This window comes from Phyllostomus hastatus, unplaced genomic scaffold (assembly GCF_019186645.2).
Source record: "Phyllostomus hastatus isolate PE091 unplaced genomic scaffold, TTU_PhHast_1.1 phas_scaffold_317, whole genome shotgun sequence".
Classification (NCBI taxonomy): domain Eukaryota; kingdom Metazoa; phylum Chordata; class Mammalia; order Chiroptera; family Phyllostomidae; genus Phyllostomus; species Phyllostomus hastatus.
In genome coordinates, this window is record NW_025334023.1 from 4,491,635 (window position 1) to 4,516,507 (window position 24,873).

At 46.1% G+C, this 24,873-nt stretch overlaps 1 protein-coding gene across 2 annotated transcripts in view; it reads left to right on the forward strand.

Moving 5' to 3' along the window:
* UVRAG (UV radiation resistance associated) overlaps positions 1-18,474 on the forward strand; it is a 292,940-nt gene extending 274,466 nt beyond the window's left edge. For both annotated transcript variants that reach the window (XM_045818150.1, XM_045818151.1), the window contains one exon: positions 16,580-18,474. In XM_045818150.1, coding sequence (XP_045674106.1) covers positions 16,580-17,282 — 703 coding nt within the window. In that variant the 3' untranslated portion in view covers positions 17,283-18,474. The remainder of the gene's footprint in view (positions 1-16,579) is intronic.
* Positions 18,475-24,873: the final 6,399 nt, after the last annotated feature.

Genomic DNA, 24,873 nt, shown 5'->3' on the forward strand with positions numbered 1-24,873 from the left:
GCCAGGCTGGAGGCTACAAATCTAAACAGAACTGGAACAAGCACTTTTAGCCTCGGAGGAAATCTGAGAATTTCCGAGAGCAGCTACAGCTGAGGAGTTACCTCCCAAGCCTGTGCTCCTTAGGGCAAAGGGTAAAAAAACTCAAGCTCCTAAGAGAGCCTCTTACATCTTTTCTAAAAGAAAACAGCCATTTTCTGTGGGGTTGTTACCATTCACAGATTGGTCCCTGTGGAAGCGATTGCAGTATGTTCTTTTGGTGCCGAGGATTTCAGACTGGCTGAGGATCAGTGCAGTCACTGAATCCCTCCTTATGGTAAACTTGAAAGCCCATGACAGCTTGTTCTGTTTTTTAAAGAAGGGACAGTGCGATTAAAATTCCTTTTTTTTTTCTTTCACATCACAGAAGCCACATCTAATATCAAAAGCATCTACCTGATTAATCCTACAACAAACCCCTCTTCCTCATGAATACAGTTACATGGGCCTCAGTGCTTTATGCCAGCTCTTTCCAAAAGCACTCCCCTTTTTTCATCCTAGGATTACTAACCTCATTGTACCTTCCAAGCAACACAGTTTTTAAGAGCAGGATTTCAGAGATCGTACTCTTGAATATTTTGGTTAAAAGCCATCAGCACACCACTTAAACATCCCATTTTTCTTTTTTTTTTACTACCATCTATGAAGTGGTCCAAGATTCAAATTGACTTGCGCATGCACAGCTGATACTGGTGCTGAGTCAGGGTTGGGGGAGAATGTACACGCAAGCTGCGGCTCGGTGGCTGCCAGTGAGATGATGAGTATGAAACCGAGTTGAGATTGTGTGGCGGTGCCCCAGCACCCAGGTCCCAGGACAGTCCCTCGATTATGTCTCATCTGACCCCCCAGACATACCACACTCCTTTCTGACCACAGTTCTTTTCCCAGACAACTGCCTACTCCCCAGAGTAGCCTGTCCTTGCCTTTGCCCTACCCAAATGTGGCTCTCACGTCAAGATCCAGCTCACATCCTACCTCTTTATGCACTCACTCAACAGGCACAGGGACAAATAAATACAGAGGTAAATATGTATTCTCCCAGTTGCCAGCAAGTCTTACCCACTCAGCTTTTGAGCAGCTTGAGGCTGGGGACTGTCTCGCCCATCCTGGGGGAAGGAGGTGTTTATAAGTGATGAGCATGTGAATGCATCCTGCTACGTTCGTGGAACATGCTTCTGGAACTTGCATTCAAGCAGCTTCATGTCTAACTGAGGCAATGAAATAGGACAAATAATACGTAACAGAAAATAGAAAGTATGCAGTATTATAAGAAAGGTATGTAAGTTGTCTGGAACACTCAGAGGTCGTCACTCGCTTCCTGTGTGAGAGGTGTGGGTGAGAAGTGGATGAGCCTTTGTGAGGAGGGAGCATGCAAGTGGACCTGGAGCACAGGGAGGACTCAGGCATGTGAAGCCTGGGGGATAGGACCGAACAGGCTAAGGAAACAGTTGCCCAGGTGAAAAGAGCATGTACAGACTGCAGGTTTGAGTGCCACCTCCACCACTTACTGTGTCTGTGACCTCAGGCAACTTTAAGCTGTCAGCTACATTCACCTATAAAGTGAGATAATAGTGCCTACCTGATGGAATTTAATCATAAAGATTAAATACATAAATACCTAGCACACTGCCTGGTACATAGTAGTACTGAATACATAGTAGCTATCATTATAAATATGTAATGGATAAATGACTCATAGCTATTATCTGTTTCAAGAATTGAATCCATTCTTTGTTATAGGTATTTTGTTTTTCCTTTAAAATATACAGTCACCTCCTTTACAGATAAATATAGAATATGGCTCATGGTCACGTTTTTTAATAACCAAGAGCCATATTCTATGTCTGTCTGTAAGGAAATCACAGAACACTCGCCATCTCCCTCTTGCTTTCCCCTAGCCCTTTTAATACCCTTAGAAGCATAAGAGATAAGCCCCTATAAATCTGTTTGCCTGCCTACTCTGGGGGGCACCTACCTTAGGTAACTCTCACTGTAATTAGAAGTTAAGAATAATAAAAGCCTGTTATTTGCAAAACTTTCCATGTTTTTACTGAAGCATGCAACAACCCTGGGAGGGAGGACAAGGCCGATGACCACTGTTTCACGGATCAGGAAGCTGAGACTCAGAAATGTGGAATGACTTGCCACGGCCACCTGGTAGTGAGTGGCGGGACTGGGGCCAGAAACCCAGGTTATCGGACTCCTAGGCTCAGGTTCGTTTGACCATGCTGCGCTACGCCTTCTTAGTTAGCGACCAGTCTTTCTCCGCTCTCCCCTGCCCTCCTCTCTCTGTGCCCCTTAGTTGCTAACACCTGTTACCTTCCACAAGGAACGCCACCAAAGTCAGATCCAGAGTACTAGAAAAATACACGGCAAAATTAAGGCAGCAGTTCTGGTGAAAACAGTTTTGGTTGCGTATCCTACCCCATTTACCTCAGAGAGGTAGGAAGCTAAGAGTCATAAAGTTTGTGAAGAAGTTAAGAGCTTTAAGACCAAAAGAAACAAAAATAATTATATGTTTAACTCCATTGCTCGAGAAACAAGAAACCTAAAGAAGCATATTTGCCCTTAGTGGTGTCTTCCTTGAACTGCCTGTTCTTTTTTCAGACTACAACGTGATAAAAGCAGGATTTCAAAGCCACCTGTCCTGCTCTATACATAGAATTTTTTTATTCTAAGTTTAATTTTTGTCAACTATGAAGCTTAAACTACCTAGCAGCAAGGCACTGCAGTACAGTGGGAGGAGTTCTGGATTCTGGAATCTGAAAATACAGACTGCAACCTCAGCTCTGTCATTTAATTTTCACAAGTCATTGCAGGTGTCTATTTTTTGAATGGAGTTAGTAGCACCCGCCCTACTTCCCAAGCATAGTCATATGGTGCAAAGGAGATAAAGTCTGTCCAAGTGGCTTATACACTAAAAAGGACTACAGGAAGTCTTATTAAGTGTCATTCATGCACTCAATTCATTAAGTGTCCCCTTTGCATATAGCACTATTCAAGGGACAAAAGAAGATTCAAAAGTGTAAGATGTGCCCAGCCTTTGCCTAGGTGACAGTTGTTTAGTTTACAATCTAAATGAGTAAATAAGACAAATTAAATGTTTTGTAGGCTGTAACTTGTAAAAATCTCCCTGCGCATCGTTCACTCTTACAGTCACGTGGGATGCAGAGCCTGAGGCGGAGCTTTGGTGGAGAGTCTTGCAAGGATGGAGGTCAGCCTCTGCCTGACCTGTTTGATGTTTTAGGACCAGATGTGCTGTTTTTGTAGAGACTGCACCAACTGCAGTGGGCTTACTGAGGACAGAACACTTGAGAATATCCTTGGCTGTTCCTCAGCCCGCCAGACTGTACCTCCAGCTTCCTTCTAGAGTCTGACATGACTTTGGGAGAAGCAACCCGAGGCTTTGCGCCAGGTCATCTCGTTTCCGTGGTAAAGTCTCTGGGTAGTGCTCCTGCTGACCTAGTCTTCCATTCTTTATAAATATTGTAGAAGCGAACTCAACAGCATTTTTAAATAAGTGAGTAAGAACTTTGGCACATTTTAAGAAAAAAAATTTTTTTGAGTAAACTGAGAATGATGAAAACCTAGAGCAAGTGAGCCAATCTACACAGGGTAACAATATAGTGGTTCTGCTTTTAAGCTAAACCATTCACCTTTGACAGCAAGGCAGTATCCAGCATTAACGCTTTTTTAAAGCCTCACTTTTTAAAAGCAAATCTATCCCTCTTTCCTTCTCTCTGTCATGCTGATGCTGAATTCAGAACTAATTTCTGGCAGGTGACCCATGAGGGACTTAAAAAACATCTCATCTAGCTGATGTCGGTTTTTAAATTTAGATCAGATGACACCGGCTTTGAAATCTCAAGAGTCCTACTTAGGTAGCTGTACCAGATACACTTGCCTTTCAGAGTGCTGCTGGCAGGCTGGCACCCTTAGCAGGAAAAGCGTAGCCTGGTCGAAAATAAATGAAAAAGAAAGTTTTATTGGAGTTATTTACTCCAAGATAGCTATTTTAGAAAAAACCTTGACAAGTCATCTCGTTGCCTCGAGACAGGAACACACAAGGCATACGGGTATCTGCGGTATTTTAAAAGACCTTGGGGGACCGGGCTCCTTCCATAACTCATTCCAGAGTTTAAACACCCTCGCTCCAGGAAATTCTTCCCTATATTTAACTTGCAGGCCCCCTACTGCCGTTAACACCCATTTCCGCTTTCTCTGTCTCCAGTCAGGCTGAAGAACAGCTGGCTAACATCCTCTGTGGCCAGCCCTCCGCTGGTGACAGAAAGCCACTCGGGTGTCCCTGGGCTGCTTTTCTCAGCCTAGTCGGACTCTTGCTCTGCCGTCGGACTGCACACACACTATTTTATTCCCCCTTCAGTGCCCCTCTCTTCGTTTCTTACTCTACCGAGTATTTGCACCAAGTTGAGATCTTTTTCTCTTTGTTTTTCCTTGTGTCTTATTTATATCTTTTCACCCCTTTTAATTATAAAGTAATATGTGCTCAATGAATACAATTTGGAAGTTGTAAAAATATATAGAAGAGAGGAAATCACAGTCTGGGGGGGAAAGACAGTGTTAAGTTAGCTTTTTTATGTGTTTCTCATATAGCTGAGATTATATCATGTATATCAGTGCTGTTCGATAGAAACGTAGTCTGGGCCAATGTGTAAATTAAAGTTTCTGGCAGCCACATTGGAAAAAGGTAAAAAAGAATAGGTAAGTTAATTTGAGTAATATAATTCATTTAATCCCAATAACATGTCAACATGCAATCAGTATTTTTAAAATCATCAATAAAATGCTTCACAATCCTTTTTCATATTATGCTCTCTAACGCCAGTGCGTATTTTACACTCGACAGCACACCCCAGACCCAGCCAGCTGCACTGCGTGCTCGGCGGCCAGGGCAGCGACAGCGCAGCTCCGGCCGCTGCGTGTGCCGCCCTTCTGTGTGGCGCATCCTAGGCTTGTCCCTGTGCCATTAGAAACTTAGCATCGCTTTAATGGCTACATAATATTCCTTCATTTAGACTTACTGTATCATTACATAGTTTTGTTTTCCTGTTATAAGTGACCCTATGGTATTCTTTTTTACTTTTTTTCACCATTAACTGGATGTTTGTCCACACATTCTCAAAAGAAAAAAAATTATTCCCTTTGAGCACAACTTCAGTAAATCCATTTATTCATAAAACAAATATATGCACTTAGTATCTGCCCATGTGCTCTGTACTACATTAGATTAGAAAGTAGAAGTGTGGATTGCAAGAAATAGCAGAAGACCGGGTCCCTCCCATACAGTGTTTACAAGACTCACCTCCACCATTGGACTGCACACATACTGTATTTTATTCCTCCTTCAATACCCTTCTCTTCATTTCTTAGTCTGTGCCTCCTCCCAGCCCACCGTACTCCCCAAACACACACAGTCTGGTCAATCCCCCTGTCCTTCAAGACCCCAGTTAAACACAGCCTCCCCTGACGAGTCCTTCAGGAGACGACTGCCTCCCTTCTCCCTTACAGTAGGCAGAATATGTATTGTCTGTAAAGCACTGTGGTGTTCTGGTTAGTGATGAACTCTCTGGCTTCTCTACCATCAGTGGCAACTAATGGGAACTCCTTGACAACATGAACCTTATTTCATACACCTCTTTATTCCCACAGCCTAGCAGACTGCCAGGCAGTGAGTGGATAGGGATTTCAGTAATGTCTATTGGAATATGTGTACAAGATACAAGCGGTTATATTAAGCGTCAGTTGGACGGCATAATTTACAAATACTATAGCTGCTTTAGAGTTCAGAGAGCTCACTTCAGATTGGCATGTTTGAGGGCTAAATGAAGGAGGTCGGACTTGAATTTGGCTTTGGAAGATGGGCACACTTAAATGAATGGAGGGAAGGAATTAGCAGAAAAGCCACTTATCTATCCTGTACTAAGTGTTTTTCAGGAGGGATTCTTTAGCGTGCGTTAAGTATCAGCAGATAAGCATCCTTCTAGACCTAAAGCCTTGCTCTCTAAGTTTCAAGAAGGCTGTAGTGATACGGTCTTTGCTCTTCGAAAGCTGACAAGGGTTTGCAGCCTTAGAAATGACCACTGGCTGCTGTGTGTGACCTTAGAGTTAAGCTCAATTTAGATCTATTCCCTGTGGTTCAACTTTGGAGTTGTTAAAGATCATTTTATGTGCTTGTTCAATGATTCTTCTGTTTTGGATAACCGTGTATAATAAGTAATGTCAGTATAGCTAAATCAGATGACTGTTACTCTAAAGCAGACACTCTTCCAAAGCACTGTGAATATATCATTTAATATATTTAATCCTCATAACCACCCTGTGAATTAAGACAACTGAGACAATTAAGACCCATTATTCTCTGTCATTTTACAGTGAGGAAACAGACACAGAGAGGTTAAAGTCACTTAACAGGAGACACAGCCGTCAACTGGAGAGCTAACATTTGAGCCCAGGCTGGACAGTGATAGGCGCTTATTTCAGCTAGTACTCAGTACAGCCTCTTATAATTATGTTAAGATTAAAATGTTTTACACAAGGGATCATTTAGCATCTTGTGGTTCCAGAAAAAGAATCCTATTATTATAACCCTCTCCTAGTTTTCTTCATTCCTCGCTGACTGTTTCTTATCTGCAGACTCCTCTTTATCTGCTTCATCAGAAAGAACCAGAGCCCCTCGAAGCTCAGTTCTGGGCCCTCAGTTTGCTCTTCATCCTGAGGCGACAGCCATCATTTTCACAATCACCCACGCTGAGATGAAGCACGAGTGTACATCTTCAGCCTAGATCTCCTTTCTGACATCAGATCTCTGTTCGAATTGCCTCCTGGATGTTTTCACAGCACATTATTTCTGCCCATTTTTTTTTATCCCATCTTACAACCTCATCTCTGTTTTCAGCAAAGGAATCTCCATCTATTCTTCATACGGGCCAGGGAGCCAGACACAGTCCTCCCGTTCCCTCTCACCCTCATATCCAACCTTGGCAACCCCTGCTGATCTCCCCTAATATGTCCTTATCCGTGTCTGTACATTTCCATTCAGGTCCAAGCCAGAGTCTCACCCAAACTAGGGCATAGTCCATGGTGCCACAGCGTCCACTCTGGGCCTCCTCCAGTCTGTTCTCCAACTCCCACCAGAGCGTACTTTCCAAAATACAACTCAGTCAATTATTGAACCTCTCTTTCTCCCCCACCCCACACTAGCCTCAAACACATAGTGACTTAAATAGGGAGAAAAGTCTAAGCATGGCCTGTGGGCTTCTGCATGGTCCAGACCTCGTTTTCCTCTCCAGCTGTATTTTCTTCCAGGTTCTTCTTCCCTTGGTGACTTTTCGGGTCTTTACATATTGTCTGTCTGTGACATAGGGTCTTGCCATATGCTGTTCCTTTTGCCTGGAAGATTCTCACCCACCAACCCTCTCTTCACCTGGTGAAGAATTCTGCTAGCCCTTCGGATCACAGCCTTTCTGGGTCAGTCCTGTTACAGGCTTTCTTAGCCCAGGTCCTCTCCTGCATGGCATGTGCCAGAGGCTGTCATTTTACACTTATGTTTGTGATTTTGTTGACAAATGTCTGTCCTCTCCCACTATGGTGTAAGCTCCATAAAAGCAGGAAGCATAGCTTTTTTCTCAGTCATTATTGTGTCCCCATATACAATAATGTCTAGATACGACCCCCAGGTACAATAATGTCCAGTACCCAGTGCCTTAATGCATAGTACACAATCAATGTTTGAATAAGAAAGCAAATCACTTAATTTGTTAATGTGTTCCATTAACATGCGCATGGTTTTACACTGCACCTCACTTCGCCTCTCAGCAGTTACAGAGGACTGCGTAAGAGAAGGCTCTGAAGACGTCATCCCTGCAGTCCCACGGCCGCCTGCTAGGTCATGATAGAATGACGGCTAGGGTAGTTCCAGCACTTCTGCGAGTTCTGCTGGAAAATGACAGCAGAGCTGCCCATTTTTCCTGGAAGGTAAACTAAAGACGCATGGCTCGGTCCACGGCGCAGCTCACGGAAACGTGGTAGTGGCTCGCCTTCCGCAGTGTCCCTCACGGACTTCGTTCCACCGTTCTGTCATTGGCCTCTGGAGTCGGAAGCTTCCTTTAGCTCTCTTTGCAAATCAACTTTTTCAATGCTGAAAGCATTCTCTGACTGAGGTTTTAATTTCCCTATAGAGTTCCTTCTGGGGCTGGGCTCTGTGAGAGTACTATTCCTCTAGTTTCCCTGGCAAAGTTGGGGTTATTTTTTTTTCTAGTTTTTAGCATAAACGCTTTGTTACTCCCATGCCTTAAGTGCTGTCCAGACACTCCAAGGGGTCCCCAGGTATCATCCCTGGCATCTCTTTCTGTGTAAAAAATACTGTTTTACAGTCCTCAGATTGTTTGTTGCCTGACTGTATGTCACTAGATTAATTTGTATAATGATTTCTTAAAGTGAAAGCTAATGGGTGGCATGGTTGACTTGACTACCGACCTGGGACCACTCTGTCTTCAGAGGGTTATTTTCTGTTCCCTCATCCCAAGAAGCTCAGCCTTGACACTGAGCTGGCTTCCAGACGGGCCTCCTGGCTGTGGGCAACGCTCGGCCTCGGTCTCTGGCTTGTCCTGGGGTCCCTCTTTTCCACACTGGGCCCCATTGCCCAGGGCCAGGGAGGCCTGACGGTCAGGCCCTCGTGTTGCATAGTCTGGGGAAGTGGGTTTCTTCAGCCCGCTTGTTGTATCCTTTGCCTGTGGAACTTTGTCTTTCTGTCAGTGCTTGGTTTAAAGAAAATCTAAAGGCCCCCTTGTTCATTTATACCTTTTTAAACTCTCTGTTTTTATTTAGTCAGACTTTGGCAGGAAACCTTTCAAGCTGAGCCCAGGGGAAAAGTGACCATTGGCACGGATTTCAGCCAATGCTTTTGGCCCAAGATTATTTCTATTTTTATTTTGTTTCTTGTTTTTGTTAGCATCCAGAGCAAAGATTAAGCACTTTCACTTATCTGGTAATGGCGAGAGGCCTTTAGGTGGCTTGCCTGTGGCCGGGGACTGCTGCTTACAACTGCTCACCCGCAGCTGCCCCCGGGGAGACGAGGCCGAGCCGGCAAAGGCGGCCTTCCCAGGGAGGCTCTGCGCTTCTCCTCAATCTGAGCGAGAGAGAGAAAAAGATAAATCCTAACCTTTGCTGGATTTTGAAAAAGGATAGTAGCCTAATTTATGGAGGTTGTTTTTTGAAAAAACTAACTTTATGTCATAATTTCTTAGCTGCCAAAAGACGTAATTCTACCTCAGCTTTGCCTTGGCAATCTGCTCCTGGCACTCCGTGCAACCCTGTCGTTGCTCTGCATTATTTAAGCAGTAATCTTTAAGAAGGTGAGAAACTATTATTGCTTTTTAGCACAGTTGACATGATATTGGCGCAGAGCAGCACCTAGAGCTTCAAACATTCCTGATGGCGGTAAACCAATCCAAACACCTCCGTGTAGAGGCCTCGCTGCCATGAGGTCATCGCTTGCTGCAGGGAGAGAAAGAAGAAGATCAAATGTTGTTTAAAAGGATCTTTTTTTCTTTTTAAGCATTCTTATTCCACAGAGTTGTAGCTGTAGATCTTGGCCAGGATCCAGACAATCAAGATTTAGTATTTTGACCAGCTGTGATCTAGTAATGTTCCTCGGAGGAAACGCTTTGTAGGAGGGGAGACAGATCGGAGACTGGGAACTGCACTCTTTCCTGCACTTGACAGTGTGGGCCCTGGCTGCAGGTAGATGCGACTCTGAAAGAGAACAGGAAAGGTATTTTCAGATAGCTGAAAGTTCGCCCCAGCTTCAGGAACGTCCTTGATGTTAGTAAGTTTTTATTTTTCCTGTATTTTATTTTCCCCTAAGTCTCCACATTTATATCATTTCATTTCAGAATGTAGTTCTGTTCAAAATTGATGCTTAAACTACATCAGCATTCCTGTTAGCAGTGTAACAAGTCTTCGGAAGTCCAAATAGCCACACAAACTTAATATAATTAGGAAGAGAAGGAAAAGATACCAAGCCATTTGACCTGAAAATTATTGTGATTCTCACTCTTCCCTCAAACAGAAATAGAGATCAGATGTAGGTGTTTCGCTGGCAAGGCCTAGGGATTGGGAGAGACAGGGGAACTAATGTGTGTTTAGTCAGACTACCTTCGTTAAATTACCTCTGTGCCTCAGTTTCTTTGTTGCGAAATGAAGATGGTGTTCATATCAACAATAATTTATAGAAAGGTGAGGATTAAATGAGACATGTATAAAATTGTTAACAGAATGCCTTCTTACACCATAGTACTTCATAAATGTTAGTTGCTGTTGTTTTATTATTGACAATTTATGGAGCACCTACTCATTGTACTAAGAATTTTACTTGTATGTCTCATTTAATCCTGAGAATTAACAGCTACTAGGTGGATAATCCCACCTTACAGAAGAGGAAACACAGGTTCAGAGTGGTGGCGTGCTCGCTGGTGTCTGTGTTTTATAATGATGGAGTTGCACATGCAGTTATTACATACAGGAGATGTGGAAATGAGAGCCCATTTTGGACCAGTGCTTTCTTGCCTCGTTTTCTCTCTCCCAATCCCTTTTCTGTAAAAGGAGGCTATAGCTTCAGGCAATAAAACCAGCAAAAACAGAAAGAGGAGAAAGTTGTGGGGTCGAGGAGGGTGGAGTGGAGTGAATTGTGTCCCGTCATCTCCATGTCGGCTTCATGGCTGGATGTTCGTACGATGGTCACGAAAGCCCTGAACATGGCTCTCCTTGTACGTGCTGGGGTGGTGGAGAAACTCTGCCTCCCAAAGAAACTCTCCCCCGAAGTAAATTCATACAGAAAAAATGATGCATCAGGGGTTTGGGGACAATTGGAATGCACTGCAGAGGATTCTGGGAAGTTCTTACAGTCCCTAAACATTTGGTAGATCATGTAAACAGAGGCAGTTTGAGCATTTTTACTTTATTCCAAGCCTTCCCCACCCCAGATCCTCAAGAAAAAAAGAAAAAACCAGAATGAAGTTTCACATTGGGCAGAATAAATATTTTGATTGATTTAGTACTTTTTCTCCAAAACTTTTACACGAGCCTTAATTCACACAGAAGTGGAGAGGGTGTGGGTGGAAAGAGTTCTGTATGTCCCTGCTTTAAACAGTGTTCTGGGTAAGGGAACACCGTAGAAGGAAGGAAGGAGATGTAGCTTCTAGTCTTTCCTCTGCCACCTGTACCCTGTGTTCCTGCCCAAGACATTAATGTCATTGAGCCTCAGTTACCCCTTCTGCAAGATGAGGACAATGCTTGTGGAATCTGAAGCCCATGGAAGGTGATGATAATGACCACAACCACAGCTACAGCTACTGCTGCCGTCAGCATATATGCCAGGCGTTCTGCCAGGATTTGAAGCACATTGTTTTATTTACTCCTCAACACAGCCCAGCCATCTGTTTTACAAAGGAGAAACTGGAGCACAGAGAAGATACGTGACTGCCTGTGGTCACAGAGCTAGTAAGTGGCGAGTCTGCCCCTAAGTCATAGCTCCAACTAGAAGCATGGTGGCGGCAGAGCTGGGGGTGGAATCCAGGTCTCCAAGTGCCCTTTCTCCTCACCGCCCCTCTCTCCAGATACAGCTGAAGGGATAACAAAAGGTAACCACCTGTAATAAATGACGACTCATGGAATGAGAAAGAAATTAATCACCTTAATTTGCAGAAATCAGAGAAGATTTGATCCAAAGAAGCCAAATTTAAACCAGACTGTTCTCCTTGACTGCGGAACTCCAGACCGCTTGGCTTCCCCCTCATCATGCTATTGTTTGTGACCCTGGAGTATCCATTTTTACTTACAGCAAAAGGTTTATTATTAAGTAATTAAACAGGCTCGATATGGTTCAGTTATTCAACTGCCTGTGCTGTGTTTCAATAAACCATGGCCTAGTAAATTTGCAATCACGGTATCTTTGGGTTGTTGTTTTTAAATAAATTCCTTTTAATTGCAGCATTAAACCCCAGATGTCATGTTTCCAGGTTTCCATTTTGGACCTTAGCCAAGCTGGAAGAGACATCCACTCATGGCAAATGGCTCTGAGGAGAAGGTGTTCAGTGAGCTGAGGGCTCAGTTCAGTTGCGTAGGCCTTGGGCTTGGGCCGCCAAGTCTCTGGCCTGGGGCTGGAGCAGAAGATGGGACCCAGGACTGGGGCGGAAGACGGGGCCCAGCCCCCACATTTCCCGCTACGCCCGCTCCTCAGCAGACACCCGCATGGACTCTGGTTGTTTCTGAGAGTACAGATACCCTATAAGTTACTCATCACAACTTAAACGACATACTGATTTCATTTGATAAGTAAATTGTCAACAGCCTTTAAAAACTGGTCATATAGTTAGGAAATCTGTGCCTTTCACCCTCGTCTTCCATCTAGATGAAGTCATCGTGAAGCTGGCCTGTGATCAGACAGAAGGGGTTGTGAAACCCTCTGGGCCTTTTTTTTTATCTATTGTTTGCCTTTTTAACTTATACTTTTTACCTTTTTAGGCAATAGTAGAGAAAAAAACGCTCCTTTTTGTATATAAGAACTTAGCTTCTACTGAAATATGAAATGCAAGTTTCTCCTGGAAACCTTACATTAACCATGAAAATCAAATTTTATTAAAAATCTATGTGTTGTGTTTTTATACAGAGATGCTCACAGCAGTTTCTTAATAGTAAAATTTTAGAACTATCCCAAATCTACAAAACTAAGGGAATGTTTAAGCAAATTATGGTATTCTAGTCAATGGAGCAACAATTTAGAATTGTTTACCAGGAGGTTTTAATAACATCCAACAGCAGAGAACAGAGCTGTGTGTGCGTGTGTGTGTATCACAAACACACACTTGGTTTGTTTGATCTTTTAAACACACAAAAAATCAATGTCTGGAAGGAAAATATCCCCAATGAATAGTGGTCATTTGATGGGTAATAGCCTTGTGAGTGATTTTTATTTTTCATATGGTTTATATTTTTGAGTTTTCCAGAGAAAATTAATACAATAATTAAAAATGCATCTGTGTTTGTATGTATTTTAAGGTAATCATTCAACACTTCAGCTGTTTGGAGCTCAGCTATCTTAAAAAGCTGGAACATTGCTAAGATCCTGGAAGCAATAAAAAATTAATTCTGAGCATCCAAAACTAATGTTACAAAACTCATACTAAAGCATATTATGCCCAGGACATCTGCTGGCCTATCACTCAGGTCTTAGTTACTCTTACTTCGCACACAATTCTTAGGATGTCTACTTTACAAGAGCACAGAATAGAAGCAAACTTTAAAAAAAGAGAAGCCACCCCAGCCCCCCAACCAGTGTGGCTCAGTCGTTTGGGCGTTGTTCTGCAAAATAAAACGTTGCCAGTTCGATTCCCGGTCAGGGCACATACGTGGATTGTGGGTTGAGTCCTGGTTGGGATGCATGCAAGAGGCAGCCAATAGATGTTTCTCTTTTGTATCCATGTTTTTCTCCCTCTTCCTCCCTCCATTTCCCTCTCTCTAAAAATAAATAAATCTAAGAGAGAGAGAAGCCCCTGCAGACAAGAGTGTTGACACAACCACACTGACCTTGACCGTGAGAGAGGACACTGAAAAGCTTAAGCACAGACTTAACTCTCAGACTCGTGTCCTATGAAACACAGCACCGAACACCCTGTAGTCTCTCTACTGGGTCGTAGTTTAGTAATACATGTCCACAGTGGTGGCCCGGAGTCATGAAAATACCTTTTCTGTTCAGCTGACTCTTTCTGAGCTGTAAGAAAGACTGTAGTAACAATCTTTGGCAGGTTTCATTGCACGTGGCTAAAAATGGGGGAAAGACAAAACATGGTGATTGGAGGGTGAACGCCAACACACAGGCTTCTCTATTGCCTGTGCATCGTAACTCGGTTCCTTACCATCCTTAAGAGGAAGCATTTCACTGTTACAGGAGTTCTCCAAATTGTATCTCAAATTCTCATCACCTGGGTTCTCATAAACATACTAGTGAACTAAAGAAGAATGTCACCAAATCAGGATGTCAGAAGATACCAAAGTCTCTGAAAAGCCTAAGAATCCATCCTTTGAAACCGGAGCAATGCCCCCAAGCTCAGATGTAGGTTGGGCGACCTCCATGCAAAAGCCTGTACAAGAACACGCGGCTGAAGTCTGGCATGTCGGCGGCGCTTAGCAAATGTCGAATTTGAGTGTGATTTTCCCCACGTGGGATGCAACGCACTGCACGGGCCCTCGAGTCAGACCAAGCCTAGTTCAGATGTGGGCTCTGCAGCCTTAAACCACAGGACCCATGCACCTGCCAGCCTTTTCCACAGGTTGGTTGTGAGGGTTCAGCATTAGTGATGCTCGGGAATGCAGTAGTTCCTGCCGGTTGTAGTTACAGGGAGGGTTGTCACACTTTATTACTTTTCTGTTGTGCAGAGCTGAGGAGAGCTTTCAGGGAGTTTCAGAATCACAGAGAACTACACAAACCCCTCTTCTCTGTGTCATAAGCTCTGCTTGTTGTGCCCTGGCCGGTTTCTCACGCTGTCTTTTATCAGCCCAGTGGAGAAGCAGAGCCGGATGGGGTAGGCAGAGGGGAGGTGGTGGTGGCAGAGAAGGCTTCATGTCACTCGCCCCTCACAGCCAGGAGTGGTTAAGCACCTGGCGTCAAGTCACATCCCAGCACTGTCACTGTCACTGTTCCGGGCTGGTCCACCTGGTGCTTCCTGCCCCTCCTCGGCCGGGGTGGAAACTGCCCAGAATAGACTCTGTGAGTAGTGCTGATGCTCTGTTTTGGTTTGACTAGCTGGGCCCCCTGCAGAATCATTTAGAGAGGGATACCGTCAGCAAGTGGTAGAGTGAAAACAACAAGGCTCACAAAAATGTGTGGCATACCCAATTACCATGAGTTTTGACAACATACTAACTGAAAACCCAGATTAGGGCTAGCACATTTTGCTCTGTTTTGTTTTGCTTCTCTTGAGAACCAAAAACAGTAATTTACTGGTCTGCCTGCCTGGTTCTGTGCACCCCACTGACCACCCCTAATTATGAAATCTCTCCTGGCACCCAACACTTACAGCTGAGCGTGCTTGTCTGACAGGCCCACGGATTAGAAGACTTGTGGTTGCCTTTTCTCATGAAGAATAACCCTTGCTCAGGTCTCTGAGACCGCAGGGATAATCCCACATCAGAAAAAACCTGCGAGGAGAGGGCGTAGGGATCTGGCTTAAGAGCTTGTGGCTGTGGACACAGGTAAGGGAACCTGGATCCTTCCTGCTTTTTCTGGATACATCACAGCTGTGATTTGAAAGTGCATTATTTCGGTAATTTTGGGTGCCTTCCTCCAACAAGACTGGAAGCCCCTCGGAGGCGGAGGCGGGGCCCCCTCTGCCTTGCACTGGTTTCTCCTCCCCAGGCCTGGCCCCATGCAGTAGCTGTTTGTGCTCAGGGCTAGCTTCGGGTCGAGCCCCTGCGCAGGCCCAGTGGTTGCCCTTTTGCAACCGTGTTTCCTTCCCTGAAGAAACACTTGTGTCTCTACCGCCCTCTGTCTCTGGACCTAGTCTGGCCGCACGGTTCTGTTGCAGCTGGCTAGCTCCTTCCCAGTGCAGTGTCAGAGGTTGCGATGAGGACTGTATGGACGGTGGTACTGGCATGGCACAAAACGTGACCATTACCTGCAGGGCTTGGGTGCTCTCTTTTCATTAACATGTTGGCATTTCAGACTTAAGAGTAATGCATACTCTGCTTTCTTGACAGGGTTTTTGTGACAACCAAGTGAAATGATGTATATGAAACTACTTTAGAAACTAAAATTTGTATTGCTTAATAATGATTATTATTGCTGGCCCAAAGTGTCGTCCTGAGAAGTGCCTCAAGTTTGAAAGAAAGCACTGAAAACCAAACTTCCAAAATGTGTGTGACTAGCTTGGTAAAGGAGAAGTCATTGCCCAAATCAGTTTTTCTTTAAAAGTGTCCTTGACCCTCTCTCCATCAGTTAGTTCTCTCTCGTCTCAGGTGATTAGGGTTTGGGTGTTGGAAACGCCGCCAGTCATCACGTCAGGAGTCATGAGTCATGAGTTTTAGCCAGGCCTTGCTGCGGCCTCACCAAGGGGTCATGGGCAAGTCATTTAACTCCTCTCCCACATAAGGGTTCCTGCTATATTAAGATAAAATAAATGGAATGTGATAAATAAGAATATGGATAGTCTTTCAGATTATATAAAGTTTTTCCAGATCCAGTCCTTCCAGTTACTCTAGCTCTGCCCCGTGTGACACGGTCTCCATCCCCATTCCTACCCTGGGCATTCTGTCTTGCATGCTTCTTGAAGGGAGCTCGCAAAGTCGGACTCAGAATGCTTTTTGGGTTGCTTTGTCCATTCGGACACTACAATCATACTAAGATTGATTATTGTCAATTTTTATTATCTCAGGTCCTAAACATGCTATTTCCTGTGTCTGGATCCAGAAGGCTTAAACTGAGTTCTAAAGATGAAAGTTAACTTCTCGTTTTTTGTTTGTCTTCTAGCGACAGACATCACACCTCCAGTGCAATCCCTGTCCCGAAGAGACAAAGCTCCATATTTGGGAGTGCAGATGCAGGCTTCTCTGGGGGCATCCCATCACCGGACAAAGGACACCGAAAACGGGCCAGCTCAGAGAACGAGAGACTGCAGTACAGAACCCTTCCCCCCAGCTACAACTCAGCATTGGCACAGCCTGTGCCCGCCATCCCCTCCCTGGGAGAATCCGAGAGAAAGACAACATCCCTGTCCTCCTCCTTGGATACCTCCTTGGACTTCTCCAAAGAAAACCAGAAAAAAGGAGTAGATTTGGGTGACAGCTTAAATGGAGGCCACATGGGTGGAAAGACTAGCCAAGAACAAGGAGAAGCCCTCTCTGGGCATCCAGCCACAGTAAATGGCTCTCTCCTGCCCAGCGAGCAGGCCGGCTCTGCCAGTGTGCAGCTGCCGGGGGAATTCCACCCAGTCTCGGATGCTGAGCTCTGCTGTGCTGTGGAGCAAGCCGAAGAGATCATCGGGATGGAAGCCACGGGGTTCACCTCGAGTGACCAGCTGGAGGCATTTAACTGCATCCCAGTGGACAGTGCTGTGGCGGTGGAGTGCGACGAACAAGTTCTGGGAGAATTTGAAGAGTTCTCCCGAAGGATCTATGCACTGAATGAAAACGTGTCCAGCTTCCGCCGGCCACGCAGGAGTTCTGACAAGTGAGGTGAGCAGGCAGACCGTAAGACCAGGACAGGGTCACTGCCTGAAAGGAAGATAAAGCTGCACTGGTTACCCTTGGTAATAATTATGGCATAAAATAAATATTAATGGAGGATATTCCTCAGAAAAACAGACCTTGTGAATCTAGGAGGGACTCGAGATCATGTGTATCCATGGGCCAGACAAGTTAGATTTTGCTTGCAAGATGTGCTTTTCAGGCCTGACGATTGTTTTAAAGCAAAAGTCACTCTAGCTCGAGTCACCTTCGAGGTATTTGTCTGCTTTTTTATTTACACTTCTATGTTATCCTCAGAGGGAAGATGATAATATATAAATAATATAATGAACTCAACTTTAGTTTCTCAAGCATTTGCCCTCACTGCAGTTTATAAGACTTTGGGAAAAGGGAATATTTAGGAAAAGGTTTCTACCATTTACTGAAGGATCTCTGGCCATCCATTCAGCTGATGAATAAGAAGCACAACAGTCTCCTGAGACCCAGGCCCCTGCCCCCAGTCCCCACCAGCAACCTGTAGCCCCCACTGTTGCCCCATCTCACAGTGGGTGGGTCGTGCACCCTGAAACTCGAGGACGTCGGATTCACTGGTTCTTTAATGCAGTAGCTCTGACCTTCCACCTCTTTCAGTCAGCCACACCCTTGACGTCGCCCTCAAATTACATGAAAAAACCCTCACTTCTGGTGGATCCCAGGGAACCCTCCAGGACCCCAAGGTTGCAATAGTCAGATGGCATCCAATGCCCTTTGAGGGCCCAAGTTTTCACATGGGCACACGTTGGCATCAAAACTAGGCATGCTTTCTGGCAATGCACTCACCAGACAAAACCCCTATATGTAAATCTGTGTTAATTTAATTTATTAAATTTCAGTTGGAAAGGAAGACACTGTGTGTGATGAAATACCTGCAGAGTCGGGCTGTCTGGCGTGCAGAGTGCGCGGCAGCGGAGGCAGCTGAACTGAGACTGGATGAGGCGTGGAGCGCTGTCGGGGGGTGTGCGATTGCACACGTGTTAGTGTTCGAAGTCCGGTTGGCGTTCCTGAGCGCCAATTTCATTTGCTATTGCTTTATATTTTATATGCCCAAGGACATCGCCTCAGGGTTGCAAGCTCTTTAAGGAAAATTTATCCATATATATCTATGTATTGTATAGAAGAATAAAAATTGTGTGTACTTCACTTGATCTGATTTTTTTTTCAGCTTCGAATTCCTCTTGAAATTACATCTCCATGCGCTGCTGCATCACGACAGGACCAGCCCAAACAAACCCCTGGGCTGCGTCCCAGCCAACATTGCTGACTTCATTTGAATGCACATATTGTTAGAGCAACACAAGCCCCTTCACAGGTGCGTGCTGCAGTAGTGCATCACCCTGCATAACATCTTACCTCGTAGGTCTCATAATCATTTTCGTATTTTGCCCAGGCACTCCTGGGCTCAAGTTTAATTTATAGTGGAATATAACATTTGAAGTGGAATAGTTTATGTTGTTATTTCCCATGTAAAGAGAACTCACGGAATCGTTGCGTGATGGGATAGGTCCAGCCCGCGAGCAGTGAAAAGCTTTAACTTGGTCTGACGAGATCCATAAAAATTCCACGTAAAAGGTGGGACTACTCCAAAGCCGGAGCAGAAGCCGTCTGTGCGGGCACGGACGGTGTCTCCGCAGTGTGCTGTGGTTCACACAGGTCAGACGGGGGGCACACGCTCGGTCCGGGGTGCACGTCAGGCTGATCTGGGGGGTCCGCCAATGAAGTAGTATCTGCCTCCCCCCAGAAAAGGTATTTGAAGGACTGTGTGAGTACTGAACAGTGGGGGGTAAATCGCCTGTGATTGTGGTTTCCCAAGATGTGGGAGTGGACTTTAAACTTCATGCCAAACTCAAAGTCAAGGTGTATTCAAGCTGCAGGCCCTCCAGCCTGGCTCTGGGCGACACCGAGCAAAGGTAACCATTCAGACCACCTATGGTTACAGTGTTTGTCTCAGGTTCCACATGGCCAGATGGAGCTCTGGGATCCACAGCCTTTCACCCCCTAACACGGAGCCCTGCCATGAATGCGATGAGATTGCTCACAACTGATCAGTGGTTACCAACACATTTGCTCAGTCGGCAGTGTCCAGTGACGCTATGCCTCTAAACATCACTTAGGTATCGGTTCACTGAGTTTGGGTTTTGTGTTTTCACTGAATATTTTTGATGTCTGCAGTTTCTGCCATGACCCGGGTAGAACCTCCAGTATTACATGTCTCCAGAAATAACTGTTCAGCGTTTTCCAAAGCTGCAGAATTAGTTTTGCCTCTGTTTAAAGTGGCCGTGGCCAAAATATGGGGTGAGTTATTCTCTCCCACTGATCTTTTAATTCATCTTGTAAATCACTGAAAATATTCAAATTTGCTTTGAGGATATAAAACGAAATGAAAGCTCAGTACTATTCTCTCTGAACAACTAAGAACCCCTTCAGCTTTCATGCAGCTGAGACACTTTCAACAGCCAGCAAATGTTATCAGATGAATATTTGATTGTGTTTTCTCTCTCTACTTCCTCTTACCCACTTTAGAAATTCCAGAGATTATTTTCCCCCCTCAGAATATTAGTTTTGGAAGATTGCATCCAGCTATATTTTTTTAGCAGTCCTAATGGTGCCCATTTATCCTGACCTAACCAGTTATTTAAATAATTTTTTAAACCACCACCAATAATAAATGGCATGTGAAACTGATCTGTTGGTAATTGGAGGAAAACTCAGCATCTGTATTTATAAAATAAAATTGATTAGTATTTATTTTGAGAGTAAAAGTGTATGTTATTTCCCTGCTATATTTGAGTCCTGTCTTCTTCATTGTTTTGAATTTCATATTGAAGCTGAGTTAAGTATGAAAACCTTGTTCTCAGTCAGCCAGCCGTGCCACATTTACTGAACTAGCTCACTCTCATGAGCGCGTGCACGCGCTCTCTCTCTCTCTCTCTCTCTCTCTGGCTGAACAAGGTTAATACAAAGATTAATAATCCTTGACCTCTGCTGCAGTCTCCAGTGGAAGGGGAGGGGATAGGTATATTAACAATTACAATTCAGTGTGATTAATTATATGATGAAGGGATATATAGCCATCCTATGGAATGTAGAGAAAGCTGTCCTGACTCAAGGATCAGGAAAGGTTCATGGAGGGCAGTGCAGGTAAAGGCTATGGAAGATTTCACATTATGGACCGAGGGAACTCCATGGCAAAGGCCCAGAAGCAAGGCGGGGCCTCCCTGTCTGCAGAACAGCAAGGTTTTTGCTGTGCTTGGGGCCAGAGATGTGAATGGTGAGGAAAACTGAATTGCAGGCCAACGGGAAGGACTTCAGTGCCACGTCAAGAGATTTGCTTGCATGCAGTGGGCAACTCCTAGGTGCCCTCTCCAGGCTTTAAAGTGGAAAAGTAACTTGGTTAGATATGAATTATGACTAGCAGCCATGCCGAGGCTGGACTGTAGTGATTATTGTTTGAGTGCATTTAATCTTTCCTTTTTGTTTATAAAAAAAAATCTGTGTCTGAAAAGGAGGTACATCCTTGTGTCCCTAACATTTTCAGGGCAAACACTGAATAATAAACTGGGTTTTTACCGTGTGGTACGAACAGTGCAGCCAGCATCTACTCTTCAGAAGCCTCGTTCTGAAGGCCCCAGCTCAGCTACTTGGAAGCAATGACTTGGGTCGTGCCATTGTTCTTTGAAAAACCCCCATTTTTTCATCTATAGAAACTTGGATTCTGCCCTCGCTGTCCTGTTTGCATGGGGCCTCGCCATCTTGTTGGCTCCATTCAGGTCTGTGGGGGCCACTGCATAGGGACAGAGGGTCCCTGAGACTTGCTGCCGCCATTACTTTTTCCAGCGCTTGGGCACAGCCACCGACTCTACCTAAACCCCACTCCCAGGGTTGGACAGTGTTAGAGAAGCATTTCTGAGAAAGCACTGACTGCTCTCTGCGAGCACCGTGCACACTGGGGGGAGTCAGTCCTTCAACACGGATGTCTTGCATCATGTGTATCAGGCTTGGGTGGGGCAGCTGAAATACAGATACTCATTCTGTTCACACCGAAAGTGTGTCGGGACTGAAACTTTAAAAAAACTAAGTTCTAAACAAATGACAAGTGTTTCGAGGTGTTTGGTGGGTGACCTGGACACTAGAGACACAGCCAAGAAGCCTAATTAGCTTAATTTTCACGTTTCTTAACACCTGGCACATGACCTTATCTTGGCCCGCCTAGTCCAGAGACACCCCTGACACAGCTCCCAGCGGCCGCGCTGCGTGCTGAGTTGGTGCCCAGAGCTCTTGAAGTAGATAGAAGCTTTCTTTTTCTTTTTTTACTCTTAGTGCATCTAATTACAGTTTTGTAGGTAGACAGCTCAGCCTTGTGGATTTTAAATGAATAAAAAATACATGTCTATAAAATAATTTCACGCTTTTTAGAGGCTGGCAGTGTCAGCAATCCAGAAAAAGGACCGTGGTGAATCATGATGAAAATGAAAACTCCAGTCAGTTGTTACGTGGCTGTGGCCAGCCAAGCCCGGCACAGGGCTCCCAGCGGAGGGCTGCACGCTCGAAGGAGCCCTTAGGTTTTGTACGAAGCGCAGCTCTAACGAGCTCCTCTTAGTGCCCGGGACATCACATGCAGCCTGTTCCGAAGGAATGGAGGTGGGAGCGGACAGAATTAGCGGCAACCTGACCGTGAGAGGCCACCCGCACAGCCTGAAGGAAGCAGCCTGGGCAGCGTGAGTGAGGAGCCCTCCGCGGAGCCCAGCCCTGCCGCTCCCTGGCTGTGCCACCCAGGCAAGGGCTGGACCTCCCTGAGCCGTGTGCTCCTCCTCGGCCTGGGCTCAGAGTTTCCCGGGTCCTGGACAGAGGCCCCGCTTGCTCTGAGGGTCAATTCACAACCTGGCTCAGCCTGGCAGGAAAAGCGAGGACCCTCCCCTGTTGTGAAACTCAGGAAGAGCCCACTCAACAACCGCTGCTCTGGGCAGGGTTCTGTACGCGCTGCCGCGCTGCTGTCTGCTCCGATCCTTAACACAAGAGTTTAGCAATAAACAGCAAAACTTACTAAAAAGTTAACTTTAAAAGCCCGAATTTAGCTTGAATGTGACCTCCTGAGGATAGTCCTCACTTTCCCTCACTGGAAAAAGGATAAATTAATTGTAGTTCAATAGGAAATGCACTAAATATTTTAAGGTATATTATTCAAAATGGTTAGAATAAGTTTTGATGCTTTAAGGGATAAGCTTGTCTCTCAAAAATTACTTGTAAAATCTTTTGGTTTTCTAGTTAGCTTTTAAGGAACAGTTTATTCTTCAAAAAACCCAGCATCTCTTTGTATTCCCACAAATGCCTTGTTGTGTGGGTCACAGCCTGGCCACGCTTTGTTACTGTGATGTGAGGAGACCCCCAGGCTACCTCGCATGCAGAAAGCATGTGCCCTTTTGCTCATGCCACTGAGGTCTCTGCAGTCTCCCCGGCCTGGCCTTTGGCTCCCAGAAGCCTGTCGCTCACCTTGACTTCTCAGCCCCGACCATGCCCGGACCTTCGGGCCTACACGGTAGACACTCACGAAGTTGGGGCGAGTTGCCGAAGGAGGCAGAGCATGGACCCGAGGGTGTTGTACCCCCACTGTCTGCATCTTGGCTCCCTGAGAGCTCTGTGAGGGCCCAGCGTGCCAAAAGTTGGCGTCGAAATCATGCAGCCTTTAGAGGCAGAGCAGTGGGAGGATCCAGAGACTGGAGCTGAGTCTGGTAAACCGTAGAAAGAGGTGCACGTTTATCACAGACTCTCAGTGAACATCCCGGGTGGTAAACCCCGTGCTGCGGGCTGGGCCTCAGCGGCCCTCCCCTGCCCTGCAGACATCCACACTGGGGTGCCTGCTTTCTCTCTGTGGTGACACAGCGACCCCTCAAATATACTGTGTTTTCCTGCCCCAAAGTGGTGCCTTACGTGAGAGCATTTATGCCGAGGGTACCCTGGGAGGACGTGAGCAACGTGTCACCATCGCCACTCTCAGGGGGCCTGCAGGAGGCCCCTGAGGAAGGGTTCTGTGAGATTCTGCAAATTCTGAGACCGCAGTGGGGCCAGACCAGGCCCTGACCTCTCCCCAAGTCCTCTTCCACACCCCAAGGCTGTGAAGGCCCCGTCGCCTGCTCCCTCCCTGAGCGTCCCGCCAGCTGCAGGCAGTCCACCCTCACCCAGCGGCCTCTCACTAAGGAGGAACAAATCAAGAGGACATTCTTGCCCAGGAAGTAGAACAGCTGGGCAGCTCATGAGCATCACATAGGGAGATGTACTGCAGCTTTCCAGAGGGGTGGGGGGATGCATATTCACAACTGTCAGAAATGTGATGTCAAAAGTAAAAAAAAAAAAAAAAAAAAAAAGCTCTGGCTGGTGTGGTTCACAAGATTGAATACTGGCCTTAGAACCAAAAGGTCACGGGTTCGGTTCCCAGTCAGGGCACATGCCTGGATTGCAGGCCAGGTCCCTCCCTGGTAGGGGGCATGTGAGGCAACTGATCAATGTATCTCTCACACATCAATGTTTCTCGTCTCTCTAAAATGAATAAATTTTTTTAAAGTGCAGGAGGTCTGTGACTCACAGACATACAATACAGAGGAAGCCAGAAGGGCGGGGGGAGCTTCTTTGAGGACTCACCTTAGCTGTGTCTAACAGGTAGGTCAAGGGGATTCAGTGGAGGCAGGACCGCCCGCCAGAGCAAAAAGCCGAAGAGGAATCGCCGAGCACCTACGTGTAGTCACTCATTGAGCAACTGGATACTGACTGCGTCTGGCATGCACAGCACAGCGTGAGGAGTCAAGGGGACTGTGGGCAGGGAGAGTGGATGGTGAGGAAGTGGAGACGGCGAGTGGAGACAGCTCTTGCAAGAAGTTTACCTGCTAAGGAGATGGAGAAAAGTAGGATGGAAACTGGAGGGGGATGTGAGGCGGGCATTTTCATGTAGATGCTAATGGAAGGAGCCAGCAACAGGGAGAAAGTGAAGGTTCCCAGAAGAAATTTCCGGTAATAAAAGGAGCAAGACCTCAGAGAAAGTGTGAGGGGTGGGCGAGAGGGGAGACCCAGGTATGGCGAGGGCGTGACCTGGGTCAGAGGAGGGCAGGACTGGATGGAGCGGTCTGCGTAGGGTGGGAGGCACAGGTGCTCCCGCCAGGCCCTGGTGGGAGAGGGCCTGGGGTGGGGGCCTGGTGGGAGTGACCGTGCGGGCACAGGCCAGGGCTGAAAGGGTACCATGGGGATGGCGGGAGCTTCTCGGGCCTTTTGAAGGAGACTCCTGAGGTTCAGAGGAGTGGGCTGGCTGGCTGGCTGTCCAGGGGTTCACGGTGGCTGGGTTGCCACCTGGAGAGCAATCACTTCCTCCCCCAGCTCCCTTCAGCCACCTCTTACCCCCCAACCCCGTTCTGCACCCTGCAAACACAGTGACCTGTCCCGAACGCAGCTGGAACCCTCCAGGGACTGTTCAGTAAAAGATTGAACGTTGGCTCACCTCTGCCATCCGCACTGCACACACTAGTGAGCCAAGTGGTTGAGGAGCAGAAGTCTCCC